We start from the raw sequence: 20,657 nt of genomic DNA, 5'->3' as shown, positions 1-20,657 counted from the left end.
GTTCGGCTGGAGCCCAGGCTCTGGGACCCTCCTCCATTGCGTTTCACAACATAACCTGGGGTTATGCCCTAATTTATCTCTAACTTGCCTCTGAATTATCTCACTTCACTTTACCCATCTTCTACCAGGCCTCGCTTGACTATTGTCAAGCCTGTTTTTAGGAAATAGATTTTTGGGCCTACAGTAGATTCCATTTACTAGCAACCCCTTGGTTGCCAGCAAAAAGTTGCTATTGTCCAACAATTGCTAATAATCGGAAAGTAGGTTTCTGAAGCAGCAGCCAGGGAAGGAAATGCTGGGATGTGCCTTCCCTGGGTGCAGTCCTCAAACCGGATTGTGGGTAGACAGCAAAAAGGAGGGGGGCTGCAGCCCAAATGCCAGGGTTTTCCAGGGAATAGGGGTACTGGGGACCCATGGAGCTGCACGGTACTTCACTCTGCACCCTTTGGCTCAGCATGTCCCAGCACTTTCTTTCCTATATGGAGTGACCTGACATGGTGCAGTCGGGAGAGTGCAGGCACTGGGAGAGGTACCATGCAGCTCTGGCATCTAGGCTGCAGCTGCTCCATTTCCCCCCCCCCCCCACCCGCCCCCAAGCCTCCCACTCTGTCTACAGCCTCCTCTCCCAGCCCACAGCCTGTTATCTCCTGTGTGGTCCCTGTGTGCAGGTTTGCAAGCTGCCCTCCCAGAAGGAAGCACTGGGACTGGCTGAGCACCAGCCACAGGCACATTTGCACCACTGCAGCCTGGGAAGGCAGGTCTCAGCACTTGCTTCCCTACCTGCAGCTCTGCAGACCTGCATGCAGAGGGTGCTTGGCCCATCCTAGTGCTTCCTTCTGGGGCTGCATCCCCACAAACTTGCCTGAAGGTGGATCCTTTTTTCTCAATAATATGACTAATAAGCAGCATGCTGTTGTCAATATCCAAACCCCATTTACATTAAAAATAAATGGGACGGGATTGCTTCCTGGCAAAACATTGCTATTGACTGGAAGTTGTTAATATCCAGGTTGCTATTAAGCAGAATCTACTGTACTTACATTTCAACACAGTTCTATATAACATAAGCAAGCATCATAGAACTGGAAGGGACCTCGAGAGGTTATCTAGTCCAGTCCCCTGTGCTCAAAACTTCTGCAGACTAAACAAACCCAGTTTTTTCAATCTTCCCTCATAGGTCATGTTTTCTAGACCTTTAATCATTTTTGTTGCTGTCCTCTGGACTTTCTCCAATTTGTCTACATCTTTTCTGAAATGTGGCGCCCAGAACTGGACACAACTGAACTCCAGTTGAGGCCTAATCAGCATGGAGTAGAGAGGAAGAATTATTTCTTGTGACTTGCTTACAAAACTCCTGCTAATACATCCCAGAATTATGTTTGCTCTTTTTTGCAACAGCATGACACTGTTGACTCATATTTAGCTTGTGATCCACTATGACCCCCCAGATTCCTTTCCGCAGTACTCCTTCCTAGATAGTCATTTCCCATTTTGTATGCGTGCAACTGATTCTTCCTTCCTAAGTGGAGCACTTTGCATTTGTTCTTATTGAATTTCATCCTATTTACTTCAGACCATTTCTCCAGTTTGTTCAGATCATTTTGAATTTTAATCTTATTCTCCAAAGCACTTGCAACTTCTTCCAGCTTGGTATTGCCCGGAAACTTTATAAGTGTACTCTCTATGCCATTATCTAAATCATTGACAAAGATATTGAACAGACCCGGACCCAGAACCGATCCTGCGGGACCCCACTCGTTATGCCCTTCTAGCATGACTGTGAACCACTGATAACTACCCTCTGGGAATGATTTTCCAACCAGTTATGCACCCATTTTATAGTAGCTCCATCTAGGTTGTTTTTCCCTAGTTTGTTTATGAGAAGGTCATGCAAGACAGTATCGAAAGCTTTACTAAAGTCAAGATGTACCACATCTCCGCTTTCACCCCCTATCCCCAAGGCTAGTTATCCTGTCAAAGAAAGCTATCAGGTTGGTTTGACATGATTTGTTCTGGACAAATCCATGCTGACTGTTATTTATCACCTTTTTATCTTTTAGGGGTTTGCAAATTGATTGCTTTAATTATTTGCTCCATTATCTTTCCGGGTACAGAAGTTAAGCTGTCTGGTCTGTAATTCCCTGGGTTGTCCTTATTTCTCTTTTTATAGATGGGCACAATATATGCCCTTTTTCAGTCTTCTGGAATGTCTCCTGTCTTCCATGACTTTTCAAAGATAATTGCTAATGGCTCAGATATCTCCTCAGTCAGTTCCTTGAGTATTCTAGGATGCATTTCATCAGGCCCTGGTGATTTGAAGACCTCTAACTTGTCTAAGTAATTTTTGACTTGTTCTTTCCCTATTTTAGACTCTGATCTTACCTCATTTTCATTGGCATTTACTATGTTAGACGTCCAATCGCCACCAACCTTCTTGGTGAAAACCGAAACAAAGATATCATTAAGCACCTCTGCCATTTCCACATTTTCTGTAATTGTCTTTCCCACCTCATTGAGTAATGGGCCTACTCTGTCCTTGGTCTACCTTTTGCTTCATCATCTTTGTAGGATACAAAAGAACTTAGCTTCTTTTTAAGACTGGATCCCCCCTTACTAGTGTTTGTAACTTGCCCTCTTGGGGAGTGATTATCTGAGTATATCATAATAAAACTTGCATGACTAGTAGTTGGCTGCTGAGTTATACAGATTGCAATTTCTGTTTCTCAGATTCTTCAGGGCAGATACCCCAACCTTGCTGCTGTGACTGATCGTCTACTAGACATTTATCTTCAGCTCACTGGAGACAAGCATCAAACATCAGAAATCAGTTTTCCTGCCTGTGAGCAGGAAGTGGAAGATGCATCAGAACTGAAAAAAGAAAACAAAAGGCCAAGTCTGGAGGGAAGAGAACTATCTCTGAGGTAGGTTTTTCCCTTACACATTTATTCAAATAATATTTAGCCAGCGAGTGAAAGTTTACAGTAAATCTTGGCTTGGTTTGTGTTTTTTTTCCTTGAGGAAAAACAGTTAACATTATGAAACATTAGTTAAAAAAATTAATGGTCTTGGAGAATTCTGTCATTCTTTTGTTTGTTTTTAAAGTAATTTTTAATGCTGCTTAGCCCTCTGGAACTCTGAATCCAAATGATGTAGAACTTCACTTTCTTGTGTAGTATGGAATATAACTACTAGGCAAGACTGACTGCATAATTTTGATTACATGTAAAATGTCCTGAATTATTTGAACTTCTTTGGGGTCAGAAATAAGAATTTAATATAAAGCCACAGGGATATTTCTCTATGCCTTTTTTTAGCAAAATGTATAAGGTCTAGTAGATAAGATTTGCTAATTACTGCTAAAACTTCTTGTTGAAAAGGGACACAAATGAGATTAAGGGGTAACTAATAAATATTTTTTCAGCTATCATATTCTTTATTTGCACATCAGATTAGTGCATTTTGGTGTTAAGCAATTGTTTATGGCATTCTAATCTATAGTTTGCTCAAAGTAGCATACAATTATTTTATGGCTTTTTGTGACACAAGAACACAAGGCCATAGTGAGTCAGACCAATGGTCCATCTAGCTCAGTATCCTGTCTTCTGACAGTGGCCAATGCCAGGTGCTTCAGAGGGAATGAATAGAACAGTCAGTCATCAAGTAATCCATCTCTTGTTGTCCACTCCTAGTTTCCGGCAAACAGAAGGTAGGAACACTCAGCGCATAGCGTTGCATCCCTGACCATCCTGGCTAATAGCCATTGATGGACCTATCTTCCATGAACTTATCTAATTCTTTTTTGAACCTTGCTATAGTTTTAGCTTTCACAGCATCCCCTGGCAATGAGTTGACTTTGTGTTGTGTGAAAAAGTACTTCCTTTGTTTTAAACCTGCTGCCTATTAATTTCATTTAGTGACCCCCTGGTTCTTATGTTATGTGAAGGGGTAAATAACACTTCCTTATTCACTTTCTCCACACCAGTCATAATTTTATAGACCACTATCATATCCCCTCTTAGTTGTCTCTTTCACAAATTAGAAAATTCCAGTCTTTTTAATCTTTTCTTACATGGAAGCTGTTCCATACCCCTAATAATTTTTGTTACCCTTTTCTATGCTTTTTCCATTTCTGATATATCTTTTTTTGAGATGGAGCAACCACATCTGCACACAGTATTTAAGGTGTGGCCTACCATGGATTTATATGGCATTATGATTTTTTTTTCTTATTATATCCCTTTTCTCATGGTTCCTCAGATTCTGTTAGCTTTTTTGACTGCTACTGTGCATTGAGCAAATGTTTTCGGAGAGCTATCCAAAATGACTCTAAGATCTCTTTCTTGAGTGGTAGCAGCTAATTTAGACCCCCTGATTTTGTTTGCATAGTTGGAATTTCCAAAATGCATTACTTTGCATATATCAACATTGAATTTTATCTGCCATTTTATTGTCCAGTCACCCAGTTTTGTGAGATCCCTTTGTAATTCTTTGCAGTCTGTTTGGACTTAACTATCTTGAGTAACTTTATATCATCTGCAAATTTTTGTTAGTTCACTGTTTGCCCCTTTTTCCAGATCATTTATGAATATGTTGAACAGCACTGGTCCCAGTACAGATCCTTGGGGACACCACTATTTACCCCTCTCCATTGCAAAAACTGACCATTTATTCATACCCTTTGTTTCCCGTCTTTTAACCAGTTACTGATCCACGAGCAGGCCTTCCCTCTTCCCTGACTGCTCAGTTTGCTTAAGAGCCTTTGGTGAGGGACCTTGTCAAAGGCTTTCTGAAAGTCTTAAATACATTAAATCCACTCAGTCCTCTTTGTTCACATGTTTGTTGACACCCTCAAAGAATTCTAATAGATTGGTGAGGCATAATTTCACTTTACAAAAGTCATGTTGACTCGTCCCCAGCAAATTATGTTCATCTGTGTGTCTGATAATTCTGTTCTTTAATATAGTTTCAACTAATTTGCCTCTTACTGAAATTAGTTTTACTGGCCTGTAATAGCCAGAATTGCCTCAGGAGCCTTTTTAAAAAATTGGCGTCACATTAGCTATCCTCCAGTCATCTGGTACAGAAGCTGATTTAAATGATAGATTACAAACCACAGTTAGTATTTCTGCAATTTCATATTTGAGTTCCTTCAGAACTCTTGTGTGAATACCATCTGGTCCAGGTGATTTATTACTGTTTATCAATTTTCTTCAAAATCTCCTCTAATGACACCTCAATCTGGGACAGTTCCTCAGATTTGTCATCTAAAAAGAATGGCTCAGGTTTGGGAATCTCCCTCTCATCCTCTGTAGTGAAGACTGATGCAAATAATTCATTTCGTTTTTTCTCCAATGGCCTTATCTTCCTGGAGTGCTCCTTTAGCACCTCGATCATCCAGTGGCCCCACTGATTGTTTAGAAGGCTTCCTGCTTCTGATGTACTTATATTTTTATTTTATGTTAGTATTTGAGTCTTTGGCTAGTTGCTCTTCAAATTCTTTTTTGGCCCATCTAATGATGACAAAATGCAGAGTGGATTGTTGGATTTTCTCTTTCTTCTCACATGAAGCACCAAATATAGTTGTATTGAGTTATATAATCAGTACTGTTTCATAAAACAATATGCAACTACTAGATACGTGGTACTGCAGAATAGCCTTGGGGTGATAGAAATGGCATGTATTAAAAACATAGCCAGTTGCATGGTTAATATTAATCATGAACTTTGTCATCAAAAAGTTCAGAAGGAATGAGGTTTTGGCAGCAACTTGAGCTTTGAAATGATTTTCCTTATAAATTACTCAATAACAAAAGCATGCTTTTTGTAATAACTTTGTTTATCTAGAATTGTTAATATGGTATGTACATCTGGCTGTTTCTGATACTTTGCTAGTACTTTGCCAAAATAGACATTGTGGCTCTTTAAGTACAGTAGAACCTCACAGCTACAAACACCAAAGTTATGAACTGACCAGTAAACCACATGCCTCATTTGGAACTGAAAATACGCAATCAGACAGCAGCAGAGACACCCCCCCCTCCCCCAAAAGGCAAATACGGTACAGTATTGTGTTAAAGGTAAACTGCTAAAAAAAAGGGAAAGCATCATTTTTCTTCTGCATAGTAAAGTTTCAAAGCTGTATTAAGTCAGTGTTCAGTAATAAACTTTTGAAAGAACAACCATACCATTTTGTTCAGAGTTACGAACATTTCAGAGGCCTTGTCTACACTACTGGGGTAAATTGACCTAAATTATGCTACTCCAGCTTACTGCGGTGTCTACACCATGCTGCGTCAATGGGAGACACTCTCCCATCAACTTCATTTACTCCCCTTGTTCCAGTGGAGTACCAGAGTCGACCGGAGAGCGCTCTGCAGTCAATTTAGCGGGTCTTCGCTAGACCCTCTAAATCAATGGTGGGCTGCATGCAGCCCGCGGGCCACAGGTTGCCCACCACTGTGCTAAATCAACCCCCACTGCATCAATCACAGCAGTGTCGATCCCCGGTAAGTGTAGACATGGCCAGCGTTATGAACAGCTTCCATTCCCCAGGTGTTAGCAACTCTGAGGTTCTACTATAGTCATTTGCACTTTGGAGTACACATCCCACTTATGTGGTACCTTTATGTGTACATTTAAAAAAGTAAAATAAAATCTGAATAAAAATAAAATCTAGTTACCAGCAGGGAGAATAATTGGACTGAATTGAGGAAAGAAGAGCTGTGTATTACTGTTCAGCTATACCCAACATATGGCTTCCTCTCTCTCTCGTCTTAGAGATTTATTGAATTGGTGCAGCAGGATTGCCTACAACTTTGACAGCTCTTCCTCAACTACTGCAGTGAATATTTTTCATGAGGTACAGTAAGACTGAATCCATTTTACAGTTGATCACTAAGGATTTTGACGTTGGCTCTTAAGGCATAAAACAAGACTCAATTAAAAAAAATAGTGCTGCCTTGAACAGATTCTAGTTGGAGTGATTGATGCAATAACAGAGACCATGCTAGCAGCATCCCTATGGTCTTAGCCATCTTGGATCAGGGAAAAGGTATTTGTGTAGTAATACACTGAATGTCTCTCTGACCAACTTACTGAAATATAAAATACATGATGGCGTGGTGTGACATAAGTTTTTATTGGTGTGAGTTTGGGATGGCACGTTACTAGTGAGTGGCAAAGTTATGTGTTATGCATATCATCCCAAATGTGTGCCATTAGTGCGTCCTATGTGCTACAAAAACACAACTTTAGGAATATTTTAATATCTTTTTTTTTAAATGGTAATTTATCCCCCACCTAAGACCAAGAGGCCTTTAGCTACTGTGCAGGACTCAAAGGAAGGGAGAAATTAAAACAAATAAATGTAAAACACCTCTCAAAGCAGCTTTTTTTTTTTTTTTTTTTTTTTTTAAACAAGTGGTGTTTTTTAAAGTTTGATAGCCTGGGGCACCTCCAGGGCTAGATGCAAACACTGAGTTCATCAGGAAGAGGCTGACCTTCCCTCTCCCATGATGACAAGATTCTGTTTTTGGCATTGCTGAGACTTTAAAGCAGTGATGCTTATATTTAGAGTAGCTTACTGGGCAGCCCAGGACTAGTTTTCTATCCTATAGGCCCTTAGCCTGGGGTGGTGATGGATTATATGTTTTAGTATAGTAAAGATGCATTTTCTGGCTCATTTAAAAAAATAAAGCTTGGTTGCTCTTTGAAGTTGCCAAGAGATTTGCAAGGTTAGAATAAGTCCTTGGGAGAGGAATTTGTGGACAAGTGATACAGTGGTAGTCTGTTGTAACTTTATTTCACATGTCTATTAAATTGATCACATGCTTCTGTGTGTATCCATAGAAGCAGGCTTGTGGAGGTGATGCCATGTGTTACACACCTTTGAACTTCACCTGTGCTTTTCCATTACAAGACTTATTCTAACATTCCAAATTCCTCAGCCATTTCAAATGTCATTTGTTTTTGTTTTTTGGCAAGTGATTAAAAATGATTTCCTTTCTCCAAATGTGGAATTTCCCCTACGTTTTAGCCCAGTTTGTAATTTAGAACTGGTATTGTCCAGTTGTGTCTCAGAGGTAGCTTTAAGGTGTGGTATCTTGTGACCCATGAGGAGATGCTTATCACCCAAGAAGATTCTAAAACTATGACACTCCCAGGTATAGAAATGTTATTTTAAGTGATCACGAGGATTTTAGGGTTCTTTCTGAACTTTGTACTGTTGGACTCATGGAGTCAGATCCAAAGTCCACTGAAATCAATAAAAAGAATCCTACTGACTTCAGGGGGCTCTGGATCAGGCCCAGGGTACCTGAAGTGTAGTGGTCTCTGTCAAGTTACAACATATTAATTGAAAATGTGGTGGTGTTTTTTTCCTTTGACAGGCATTAGACTGTTTCACAGCTATGCTGTCCAAGCAAGGGAGCAGGCAGAAAATGGCAGAAATTATTGGAAGCAAACTAAACATTTCCAAGAAAAAGGTATATTGAGAAATGATTAGCTTGGCCTTTACTTAAAATATTCTAAATTGTTCAATAAACAAATGGTAAAAGATGACTTTTTGCCTGGATGGAACCATTTAATTTCACAGTTACAGGCATAAGTAAAACTGGTTATTCATGTGCAACAAAATGCTGACACTGATGCTGTTTTAGCTTTTTAGGATAGATACAGTTTGAAAAAGCAGGTGTATAAGAATGCTTCTGAGTCTATGTATTAAAGTAATATTAGTCTTACACTACCTGTCCTTTTAAGGAGGATTTCTATTAGAATTTTTTGGAAACGACTAATTTAAGAATAGCGAGGCCTGACACTTCTTAGACTAAATTTTTTAAAAAAATATTTTTTTCCTGCTGTTCAGCTGATGTTTAGAATGGTCTTTGAACAGGGCCCAAGAGCAGCAGCACATACTTGGGCTCCCTCCTCCCCTTCCTGTCGGTACTCATCACTGCTTTCTGACTCTTCAATTATAGTTTCAGCATTGCTGCTAATGTTTCTGGTAAACAGCCTCTTTTAAAGGGCCTGGGGACAGTGGCGCTGAAACGTTTTTTATAGTGGGGGTGTTGAAAGCCAGCAAAACTATCCCCAAACTTTTTACCGCGTGCCGGCCCCCTTCCCCCCCCCCCCAGCCCCCCCCCCTGAGCTGAGGCGAGGAGTAGCGTCGTGTCTCTAGGAGCGGGGGACAAAGACAGGGATGAGGGGGCCAAGGCTGGGGGCAGGCCCCATGTGTGGCACTAGCAGGCGGGACCCCACATCTGTGACCGGGAGTGGGGCACAGGGCCAGCAGCCACGATGCAGGACCCCACGTGTATGGCCAGGACACTGCATAAAGCCTGGGGGTGCTGCAGCACGCTTCACAACTCTACTTCCCACGCCTATACCTGGGGAAGAGTATAAATGTGAACTCCCTCCAGATCAGTGTGCAGGTGTTATCTTCATGCTAATGAATGAGAAACAAAGGCCAACTGACCATCTATAAAACAATGACATTAACTAGCACTATCAGATGCACAAAGCAAAAGGAAAGTCTTTTTCTCTAGTCTTTCACTGATAATTTACTTGGATAACTTACAAAATTTTCAGATAAAAATGTGACCTTTCTCTCTTATCTCCATCCCTTACCCCCAAGTTGACAGTATCCCTCCTTTGCAGCCTTCTTTAATGAAGGAAAACTTCAGATCTTTGAGGAAAAATTCAAAATGTCAAATATATCAACAGATTTTTCTGTTCACTTCCCTCCTTCCCCATTGTTTAAGTATAGAAACAGAAGAATCTGTAACTGTCATGAATATCCTGTTGAGACAGACATCCCACTCACTGCCTCTATACACAAACAATATTATGCCTCACCCAACAAGCTGTTTGCTTTCCTGCTTCAGCAGAGCACAGGTTAAACTACCTAAATGCTGATATAGGTTTAAGTAATTGACTAGCAAGGAGATTGACAAAGTAGAACCATAATGACATAGATTCCATAAGAAGTACAGAGAGAAATCAATACTTGTCCAATGCAAAATGGCCATTGGGGTGAAGGGATGGAACTTGGAAGATTCTTAAGTCTTTTAAGTGATGAGGATTCAAACTGTGTTCATGAGCAAATGAGCTTGTTACACAATGATACTAGATGAACAGAAAATGCACAGGGTATGTTCTTTGCATAAAGTATCAGGCAGAATTATGATATACATTGGAAGTAATGATGCTTTCTATATAGGCAGAGTTCTATTGTCAGCTTCATAAACCAGAAATTCTAATAAGGGAACATGAAGTTGCTGTGGGAAGAGTGCAGCTCTTGCGGAAACAAACTCAGGCACTTCTTATACAAAGGTAAAGATGATTGTAGCTCACCCTTCCTGTACCTTTTTCCCTGGGAGCTACACATTTTATGTTGCAGTCGAATGAATTGAAAGCTAAATTGTAAAAGATGCATATTCAGAGAGTCTGGCAACATCATTTTAAGGAAAAGAATAAGGCTGTTTGTTTTGATATCAGGATCTTATATCAGGGCTAAGATGTCAGCATGGCATCTCTAACAAACCAAGGATGGAGATTCTCTGCATCTTTTAAGATAGAATATCGTGAAGTCAGGCTAGAGCTGGAAATGCTGTCAGACCTAATGGAAGGTATTGGGTGGTAACAACAACAGCTCTGACTTGGTGAAGGGAGCATTTGCAGGATGCAGCACTGAAAGCCGTTTTGGTGGCAATAACTCAGGTGGTAGGGAAAAGGGAAGTGTAAAAACCAAGGATTCTTGTGAGAAGCCGAAATTTCTTTAATATAATCAATAAAAGATTGGTAACAAAAAAGCCGAAATTTCTGAGTTGTAAATAGAGAAAACGAACATGTGTCTAATCTGGTACTTAAACACATATCTTGGAACTGTTTCTGTTAGACATATTTTCTTACTTAAAAGTCAAAACTTTAGTTGCAACCCTAAGGGGAAAAAAATTAAAATTGAAGTGAGAGTTTCTTGAGGTACCTTGTCCTTAACAGCTGCTTTCTCTGGCTTGGCAGGGAGAAGCAAACCTTCGCTGCCACACGCCCATCTTCGGTACTGATTGAACAGCTTGCGATGTGTGTTGACAAAGGAGAGCCTGTGCTGTTGGTGGGTGAAACAGGAACTGGCAAAACCTCAACTGTCCAATACCTTGCTCATATTACAGGTATAATACAGTATAAATATTCCACTTTGTACAGAGGCAATAGAAAATACATGAATGATGACTGTTTTGTTTTGTTTCAAGGACACCATTTGAGGGTTATCAATATGAACCAACAGAGTGACACTGCAGATCTGCTTGGGGGGTGAGTCGTTGAATAAGTTGATATAGAATGGACTGAGAATGTATTAAAGCAAGCTTTCATTCAAGCATATTTGACTCTAAGCACAACTGAACTATAATGTAACTTATAAAAATGGGTAACCGGGTAGGTGTTTTTCAGTGAACAGGAACCCTCCTGTCACCACTAGCATTCAAGAGCTTTTGCTCTTAAATGGCTTAACTAAGTTCTGTGTACAAGTGTGCAAGCCATGGCTGCTAAAATAAAAAGCCAAAGTTACCCAGTATATATAGTTATCAAAATATCTATTAGGTATTTTGGCTGATAGCAAGGATGGATTAGAGTAGTACGGTTTGTATAAAATCGCTTTCTAAGGAGCATGTATGTATATGCCATTTCAAATCCAATAAGCAAATGAAACCTTAGTTTATAATTGTTTGTTCTGGATTTCTACGTGACCTCATAACATCTTCAGTTCAGAGACACACATTTTGTCAAATTTCACCGGAGCAGATGGGAGCTGGTATTTGGCCATGTAACAAGTAACTAATTTCTCTCTTGGTCCTGCACAGCTATAAGCCAGTGGATAACAAATTGATTTGGCTGCCCTTACGAGAGTCTTTTGAGGAACTCTTCTCTCAGACGTTTTCCAGGAAGCAAAATCAAACTTTCTTGGGTCATATCCAGACGTGTTACAGACAGAAACGTTGGCATGATCTACTCAAATTAATGCAGCATGTTCACAGATCGGCCGTTAATAAGGAAGCAAAAGAAAACGCATCAGGTAAGAATTCAACTTAAGCAAGCTCTCATCATCAACAGTTAACTGTTTCAGAAGGTAAAAGTTGTGGTGGTCAGTTTCTTGTTTACTGATTTCCACAACTTCATCTTCTCTGGCCTTGCAAATGCAATCTTGCCCCTCTCTTATTTATTCAAAATGCTGCTGTTATGATCATTTTCCAAGCCTGTCACTTTGATCAGGTCACTCTTCTCTTTTCATCCCTCCGCTGGCTTCCCCTTCTCTAGCGCATCAGACATGAATTGCTTTTCTTCATTTTCGAGGCCTGTCACAGCTTCTTACCACCTTACCTATCATCTCTCACTAGCTATTGATATGGAGACGTCCACCACTCATCAGGCCGTGATGCCAGCCTCCATCACCCACTTGTTCAATTTCAAACAAGCTCTTCCATGCGTCTTCCCATGCTGCCCCTCATACTTGGGAGGAGCTCCTCATAAACATCTGCAAGGGCGCTTCATTGTCCTCCAACAAATCCTTCCTTAAAACTTTCCCGTGCTGTCATGCCTACAAAAAACTTGACAACGAATAGGCCACTGGTGTGCTGAGACCACTGCATATCATGCTGAAAAATGTCTTAGCGATCCTTTGCTCTGCCCCGTCTTGTCAGTTTGTGTGTCCATCTATTGGCTTTTGTCTTACACTTAGTTTGTAAGCTTTCTGGGATATGGACCATGGATATGGACCATTTTTTGTTCTGTTTTTGTACAGCGCCTGGCACCATGGGGTCCTGGTTCATGACTGGGGCTCCTATGCTCCTAGGAACTATAGTATAATATATAATTAACAATAGTAATAATTGTAACTTTCGTTCGATATGGGCCAAACTGAATTCATGATGTACATTTTTTTTGCTCTTCCATTAGCTGGTTCTCCTCAGCTATTCAGCTAAAAAAAAGCTAAAAAAAGCACAAGTCTAAACAGGGGTGAGCATTCTTCAGGGGAGTGTTAAAGACTGTTTTTAATAATCCTCAAAGACGAAAAAACAAGAAGTGATTGAAGTCCCAATGCAAATGAAAAGTAATGCACAATAGAAAATAAACTTACAAAGCTAACCATGTCAGACATTGTGGTATTATATGGAACACTCTTACCTCGGGCAGTGACTTGGTCAAAAACCAAAACGTTATGACGGATGAGTAACAGTAACAATTTCCTCCATCCCCAAATAGGTTTTGTAGATTTCATCGTTTCCTGCAGCACCACTTACTGTCTCACTGGATTGGAAAGTACATTATTTCTGATACTTTTGAATGTGTCAGCAAGTGGCCGCTCCTAAGCTGGGAGACTTTTGCGTGAACAGCAGGTTGATTATATTCATGATATACAATTTTAAGCTCTTAGAACATTTTAAAAATACATTAGAACAAAACTATAACAGTTCCTTTTTTTAATTTATGAGATCTAAACTGCAAAACTTGAATATTTTCTTCTCCTTATGAGTTCAGCCAAGCTCCATCTTATTGCATTATATTCCATGACTGCAGTGGCTTCACAAAATTCAATGTTATAGCAATGTGTTTTATGCCATCATTCTGATGTTACAAAAATCAAATTTGTTTTTCTTGTAGGCTCACCACTGAAAGAAAAGTGGGAAGCATTTGGTCTTAGACTGAATCATGCCCATCAACAGATGAAAATGACAGAAAATTTTCTGGTGTTTGCATTTGTAGAGGTATTCAGATATTTCAGTTATGACATTGGGCTAGGAAAGTAGGGGGAGTATTTACAATGAACCAATATTATAAGGTAATTGGGTGTACTGACAAGACTTTTTATGAAGCAAAACTTTACAAACAGTTGTGGTGTGGACTTGGATACATTATTTTTTCTTGAGGCTGGGATGGCTGAAGAGAATTATTTGGTTGTGAAGAATCATTGATAGTCTGATGAAAGCTGTACTTGCTTTGACACAAGAATATAAATAATGCTCATAGCATCAATTCCGGTGCACAGTGTTAGAAAAGCAACTTTGGGAAAACTTGAGCTGAAAATCAGGTTCAGCAGGATAAATGACTGCACTAAATTCTCCAACAGAATACACCTCTACCCTGATATAATGTGACCCGATATAACACTAATTCTGCTATCACGCAGTAAAGCAGCACTCTGGGGGGGCGGGGCTACGTGCTCCAGTGGATCAAAGCAAGTTTGATATAACACGTTTTCACCCATAACACGAAGATTTTTTGGCTCCCGAGGACAGCATTATATCTGGGTAAAGGTGTACCTAGATAATAATAATTTTGTATTTTTAGCTTCAAGTATCTACAAAGACTTTTATAAATGGTTCAAGTGAATTGTATTAGATTTTTAATTGTTATAATTTCCCAAATTCCTGTTGATATTTTAAATGATTGTTCCTTGTAATTTTATTAACTTTATTAACAGTGTACGTTCAAAGTATATTTGAGTTGTCTAAATTCTTGACAAGTCATCTAATTAAAAAAAAAATCTTGCTGAAAAACATTTCACTTGGTCTAAAGTTTTCAATTAACATTGCATAATTTTGGCTGAGAAACAAATGACCATCGTTTTCACAGAGTTGGCATCACAGTAAAACAGTAAATTGATTTGTTCCTGTAGCAGTGCTGACATTGGTGCTTAGGCAGCACAGTAATGAGTACACTGAAAAATAATGCTAGTGCACAAACCAGGAAATTTAACTCTGCTAGGAATGAGTGTGCAAGAGCAAATGAGCTAACTTTTTGAAAGCATGAGGATAAAGTGATCTCTGATAGTGGAGAGTGAATAAACAGTTGTCTGATTCTTCCCCCCCCCCCCCCCCGCTTGCATACGAACTGCTGGCCAAGAGAGAGGGAGGTACAGATTAGAAGATAGGGTGTAATTCGTGTTTACAACTTCACTAGATGTTTCATATATCCTCAATGGTAAAATAGCTAACGTTGAATTGGTCCCACTCTTAGGGTACTTTGGCACAAGCAGTGAAGAAAGGAGACTGGATTTTACTGGATGAGATTAATTTGGCTGCAGCAGAGACTTTAGAATGCTTGAGTGGCTTACTAGAAGGATCATCTGGCTCACTGGTGTTACTAGACAGAGGAGACACAGGTACTGTTTGTTTGTGCTGGTACAGGTACTGTTTACTTTGGTGTCTGGCAACAGTGTACTTTATAAGTGTGTATGTAAGGCAAATTGGGGGACATACGAGATGGTTTGGAAAGCAGTGGCACCAGAATGCTAATGACACTCAGCTCTGTCATACTTGGTTGGTAGTGAAGCAATCCTGAAGTAATGGAGGTAAATCTGTAGGGCAATGCCATGTGTTTTGTTACTTTGATTTGCAATGTTGGGATTCTGTTGCTTTATTGACTAGTTCAGAATATCCACCTGGTAGATGAGGCCTCAGATGCTTTTTTCCATCTGTTTTACTGGAAGGCTGAGACTGGCTGTTTAAGACAAAAGTATGTATCGTCTTGCCACAGTTACACATAATAATAGAACCATAAAATGTAGGATTGGAAGGGACATCATCAAATCCAGCCCCTGCTCTGAGGCAGGACCAAGTAAACCTAGACCATCTCTGACAGGTGTTTTGTCCAATCTGTTCTTAAAAACCTCCAATGATGGGGATTCCATTATCTCCCTTAGAAGTCTATTCTAGAGCTTAAGTTCCCTTATAGGTGGAAAGCTTTTCCTAATATCTAACCTAAATCTCTCATGCTGAGGATTAAGCCCATTACTTCTTGTCCTACTGTGGTATGCAACCTCTCTCTATCAGTTTCTGTACCAGGTGGCTGGAGGATAGCTAGTGTGATGCCATTTTTCTAGGGCGATAAGCCTAACTTCAGTACCAGACAAATTGGTTGAAACTATAGTGAAGAATAGAACTTTCAGACACATAGATGAACAGAGTTTGTGGGGGAAGAGTCAACATAGCTTTTGTAAAGGGAATCATGCCTCACCAATCTATTAGAATTATTTAGGGGGCTCAACAAAGATGTGAACAAGGGTGATCCAGTGGATATAGTATACCTGAACTTTCAGAAAGCCTTTGACAGGGTCCCTCACCTAAGGTTCTTAAGCAAAGTAAGCAGTCATAGGATAACAGAGAAGGTCTTCTCATGGAACAGTAACTGGTTAAAAGGCAGGAAACAAAGGGTAGGAATAAATGGTCCGTTTTCAGAACGGAGAGAGGTAAATAGTAGTGTTCCCCAAGGATCTGTACTGGGACCAGTGCTGTTTGACATATTCATAAATGATCTGGAAAAAGGGGTGAATAGTGAGGTGGTAAATTTGCAGATGATACAAAACTACTCAAGATAGTTAAGTCCAAAGCAGACTGCGAAGAGTTAAAGGGATCTCACAAAACTGGGTGACCGGGCAACAAAATGGCAGATGAAACTCAGTGTTGATAAATGCAAAGTAATGCATTTTGGAAAACATAATCCCAACTGTACGTATAAAATGATGGGGTCTAAATTAGCTGTTACCACTCAAGAAAGAGATCTTGGCGTCACTGTTTATAGTTCTCTGAAAACATCTGCTCAATGTGCAGTGGCATTCAAAAAAATTAACAATGTTAGGAACCATTAGGAAAGGGATAGATAATAAATCAGAAAATATCATAATGCCCCTATATAAATCCATGATACGCCCACATCTCGAACACTGCTTGCAGATCTGGTTGCCAAAATCCTCCATACATTTTATCATTTTTGTTGCTCTTTTCTGAACTCTTTGCAGTTTGTCCACATCTTTCGTAGTGCGGTGCCTGGTTAAAGTTATTTCACCTCTGGATTAGATTACAGCTGTGTGCTGTTCTTGTGGTTTAACTTCAAGACCATGCAAACATCAACTCATGCAGAATGTTCTGTAGCAACAAAGTCATCTGAAATGGCCAGCTCTTCCTCCCATATAACTTAAAATAATCACTGCAGAATTTTTCCCCCTTAAGGAGTGAAAGAAAAATGCACTGGCAGTATGACTTCACCTTTATGTGAGAGGGGAAGAAGTACTTACATGAAGGCCCCAGTGTCTTCAGTTTGCAAAAATTGCTGTTGCTCTTGCCTGTTAGCCCCTCTTTTGAACAGGTGTCTGGAGCACCCCTGAATAGGTATTTCATGTCTCTAGAGGTGATGCAGAAGGAACTCTGTACTTTGGGCAGCCAGTATAGTGTATCATATACTGGACTGAGACTGTGATGACCTGGCTACAGTTCCCAGCTCTGCCTCTGGCTTGCTAGGTGACCCTTCCCTAACTATGTGGACCCTGCTAGTGGTGCACTAAAAGTACTAGGTTGAAGTGCTAGTATTAGGGAACTTTTAGTGTACACCTCCGGGGTCTACATGGTCTAATTAATTCACAACATGCCAGTGCGCTTTAGAAATCCCATCCCCTGTAATGCTCATTACCCCAGTGTTGTAGATATGCCCTAACTCACCAGACCAGGTGAATCACTAAAGGCTTTAACAGTGGCGTTGTAGTTAAGAGGATGCAGGATAGCAATGGCTGAGTGGCCCAGAGGAGGGACTTAAACTGTCTTGGATTAACTAAGAAATGTCTTTGGTTTACATTATAGTGTTTTGGTTTGCATTTTTGTGTTTGTGAATAGGCGTGAAACCTCTTTATTTTTCTTTTCAGAACCTCTGGTGCGTCACCCTGGTTTTCGTTTGTTTGCCTGTATGAATCCAGCTACGGATGTTGGAAAGAGAAATCTACCTCCAGGAATAAGAAACAGGTAAAAAAATGAATGGATTGTAAAATAAAGTTGCGGTCTGTTTTGGAATTTGACTAGCTTCATGAGTCAACATGAATGGTACAACACCCTTGTTTGAAGCCCCAGGAGATAGACATTCTGAGAGGTGTTTGTTATAAGAGAGTTAAGGAGTGTTGATTGAATAGCAGGAGGAAACTACTGTTCTGCTGATGCAGAACCTAAAGAACTGCTCTGGTAATAGTGTAGAATATTATGGTTTAGGAGTCATTCCTTAAGTGTAAGTTGTCAGAGGCTGGGAATGCTGCTGTAGCAGCATGCTCTGTGCCTCTTCGGAATAATAAAGCAAGTGCTTCACAGTCCTCTAGCAATCATTCTTGTTAACTTAGCAGTGTTGATGGGCTGTACAAAGAGCTCTATATTTAGCCTTATATAGTTGGAGGAAGGCTAGTTGGACATGAGAGTGGATGTGTGATACCTGGAATATTTGGGACTCAGAGGACCACTATGGCTGGGGAAAAGTGGGTCTGAGAGAATTTCTTTCTCTAGTGTAACCCTCCTGATACCACCTGTGAGTGCTAAGTTCTGGACCTGCTGTCTATCTCTCATGCAATGTCCCTGCTGATTGTCAGGAAACTTATACAAAATTAATATCACTCTGAAAAGTGATCACGTGAAAATCTTCACTGCTTACTCAGGAGATCTATTCACTGTGTGTACCTAATCATCTGCCGTCACTAGTGACAAAAATAAGGTTTTGTTGATACTCGCTTTGCAGAGCTAATAGCAATGAGAGAGAGATGGAGTAAATTTCCCCTTTTGCATTATAATCAGAATTACTTATTTTAAGTTCCAGTAAATTACATTTGTCCCAAATTCATTGAAGGCAATGGAATTTTACAAGTGTAGCAGGTCTAATTTGGCCTGCAGAACCATTGTGACCAGTGGTGAAGTATGAGATGCAAAGAACCCAACTTGATTCTCAGATCCCCAGATGATTTCCCAGGACTAACAGTTAGAAATGCGATTTTCATACTTGGTAAGCACAATTAATGCACAGTCAGTGACACAATGAACATGAAATCCCATTACTGCCATTTTTGGAGTGGCTTAGAACTCCACTTCAGTAGCTAAATTTAAAGTAGATACTTTGCTGCTAATGTAGCTGCTTAGTTTCCTTTTTATCTTGATGAGTTGTTTTTCTCTGTTTAAATGGTTGCTCCATTAGAAATTTATTAAAAGAGGGAATATGTGAGGTAAGCTTGACAGTTCAAAAATTGGATGTGTGGTATGTTTCACTACAGTTGAGTGATTAATATAGAGAATCAGTTTTCAAAAGCCCTCTTGCTGTGCCATTACTTTAATATTCAATAACTGCTGTCTGGAGCTCTGTACCACAAACTCCTTTTAAAAGCATGTTTCTTGTAGAGTGAGTTGAACTAATGTAGACTGTATAAAACAATACAGATATTGATACTTAAGCAATGTAATACTTAGCCTGTAGTTACATATTATTCTCTGCTTCGGTTCAGTCCGTATTTGTATATCAAGTCAATAAATCTTTATGTTGGCAAACAAGTCAGTATTTGATTTGCTGCTTATGCCATATTTTGAGCATTATGTACTCTGTGAGAGATTAACTGGGCCCTAATGAAATTTCAGAGTGTCTGTTTTATCATCAGCAGGCAGATGTCTAAGTGTTATAGCTTAATTTTTCTTGTAGGTTTACTGAACTTTATGTAGAAGAACTGCAGAATGAAGGAGACTTGCTAATTCTTATCATGGACTATCTGAAAGGCTTGAATGTGAGCAAAAACACAGTACAAGGAATCATGAAGTAAGTTATATTGACATTTTTATGAAGCCTCAGTTCAGTAAGTTGCAAATGAAAATACATAATTATAGCCTACAATTTTTTACATTAGTTTCTCCCACCTGAGGTTCTTGAAGAATGACACCCAGCCTCCTTATTCTAGGGCTACTTGTATGGTACCTTTTGTTGCTGTTGCCTTCCTTTCTTCCATTCCCACCCCAAAAAGTAGTTTATTGACATTACCAGTTAGAGAGCACTATTGCTTTCATCCTTTCCTTCATCTGGGAGGTTAGAAGGGGTGGCTACTTCAGAATATCTCTGTACGTCAGTTGTGGGGATGGTTTGCTTGCTTGCCACGGAATCTCTTTCCTTTAGAGCAGGCATATTGCCTCCAATGTGCTAAATTTCTGCAGTTCAGTTTTTTGGGCAATCTAAAGTATCTCTGTTCAAAGGATTTGTGAGTACCTAGTGATAAATGGCATACCAGGTTATCTCCCTGAAGTACAAAATATTGTCATTTAAAACATGAATAGTTCTTTCTTGACTTTCTGGGCTTCATTGCCTGCCAGAGTAGGCCCTATTGCAACACTGCGTGATGACTTCAATGTAGACCTTCTGAGGAAAGTAGTGAATGAAGATACTATTTTGAATGTTCCTATACAGGGATTAAATCCCTTAGAGAGATGTTTTGATGCTAGAAAGTATTAACTCTTCGGTAACGATGAAATACAAACAGGCCCGCCGACGAGGGTGGGGAGGAAAGGAGTCAATTGCCCAGGGGCCCGGTGATTTAAGAGGGTCTGGGCGGATGGGATAGATACGTATTTTTTTAATAAAAATTAAGATTTAAAAAAAGAAAGAAATCCTGCTGCTCTGTACAGAGCGCCGTCCGTCATTGTGACAGTAACAGTTTGCCAGAGCGCTGCTGCACCCTTCTAGTCTGGCAGAGCCTCAGCAACAGCAGCCTGGGAACCGTGGGGCTTGCTGCCTCACCTGGCTGCTGCGCTGTGGGGCTGAGGACAGGGAGACTTTAAAGAGGAACAAGCTCCCTCTGTGCTACTAGATTTCCTTCCCTGGGCTGCAGC

General features: G+C 40.1%; 1 protein-coding gene across 1 annotated transcript in view; it reads left to right on the top strand.

Annotated features, from left to right (window-relative positions):
- The window catches only part of MDN1 (midasin AAA ATPase 1), a 168,088-nt gene that overhangs the window by 32,413 nt on the left and 115,018 nt on the right, over positions 1 to 20,657 (top strand). The window contains exons 10-20 of the mRNA XM_045010265.1: positions 2,728 to 2,921; positions 6,778 to 6,859; positions 8,388 to 8,483; positions 10,217 to 10,329; positions 11,017 to 11,165; positions 11,247 to 11,307; positions 11,856 to 12,067; positions 13,654 to 13,757; positions 15,010 to 15,154; positions 17,687 to 17,783; positions 19,483 to 19,596. Of these exons, the coding sequence (XP_044866200.1) occupies positions 2,728 to 2,921; positions 6,778 to 6,859; positions 8,388 to 8,483; positions 10,217 to 10,329; positions 11,017 to 11,165; positions 11,247 to 11,307; positions 11,856 to 12,067; positions 13,654 to 13,757; positions 15,010 to 15,154; positions 17,687 to 17,783; positions 19,483 to 19,596 (1,367 nt within the window). The remainder of the gene's footprint in view (positions 1 to 2,727; positions 2,922 to 6,777; positions 6,860 to 8,387; positions 8,484 to 10,216; positions 10,330 to 11,016; positions 11,166 to 11,246; positions 11,308 to 11,855; positions 12,068 to 13,653; positions 13,758 to 15,009; positions 15,155 to 17,686; positions 17,784 to 19,482; positions 19,597 to 20,657) is intronic.

Source organism: Mauremys mutica, chromosome 3, assembly GCF_020497125.1.
Source record: "Mauremys mutica isolate MM-2020 ecotype Southern chromosome 3, ASM2049712v1, whole genome shotgun sequence".
Classification (NCBI taxonomy): domain Eukaryota; kingdom Metazoa; phylum Chordata; order Testudines; family Geoemydidae; genus Mauremys; species Mauremys mutica.
This window is presented reverse-complemented; position numbering and strand designations above follow the sequence as displayed.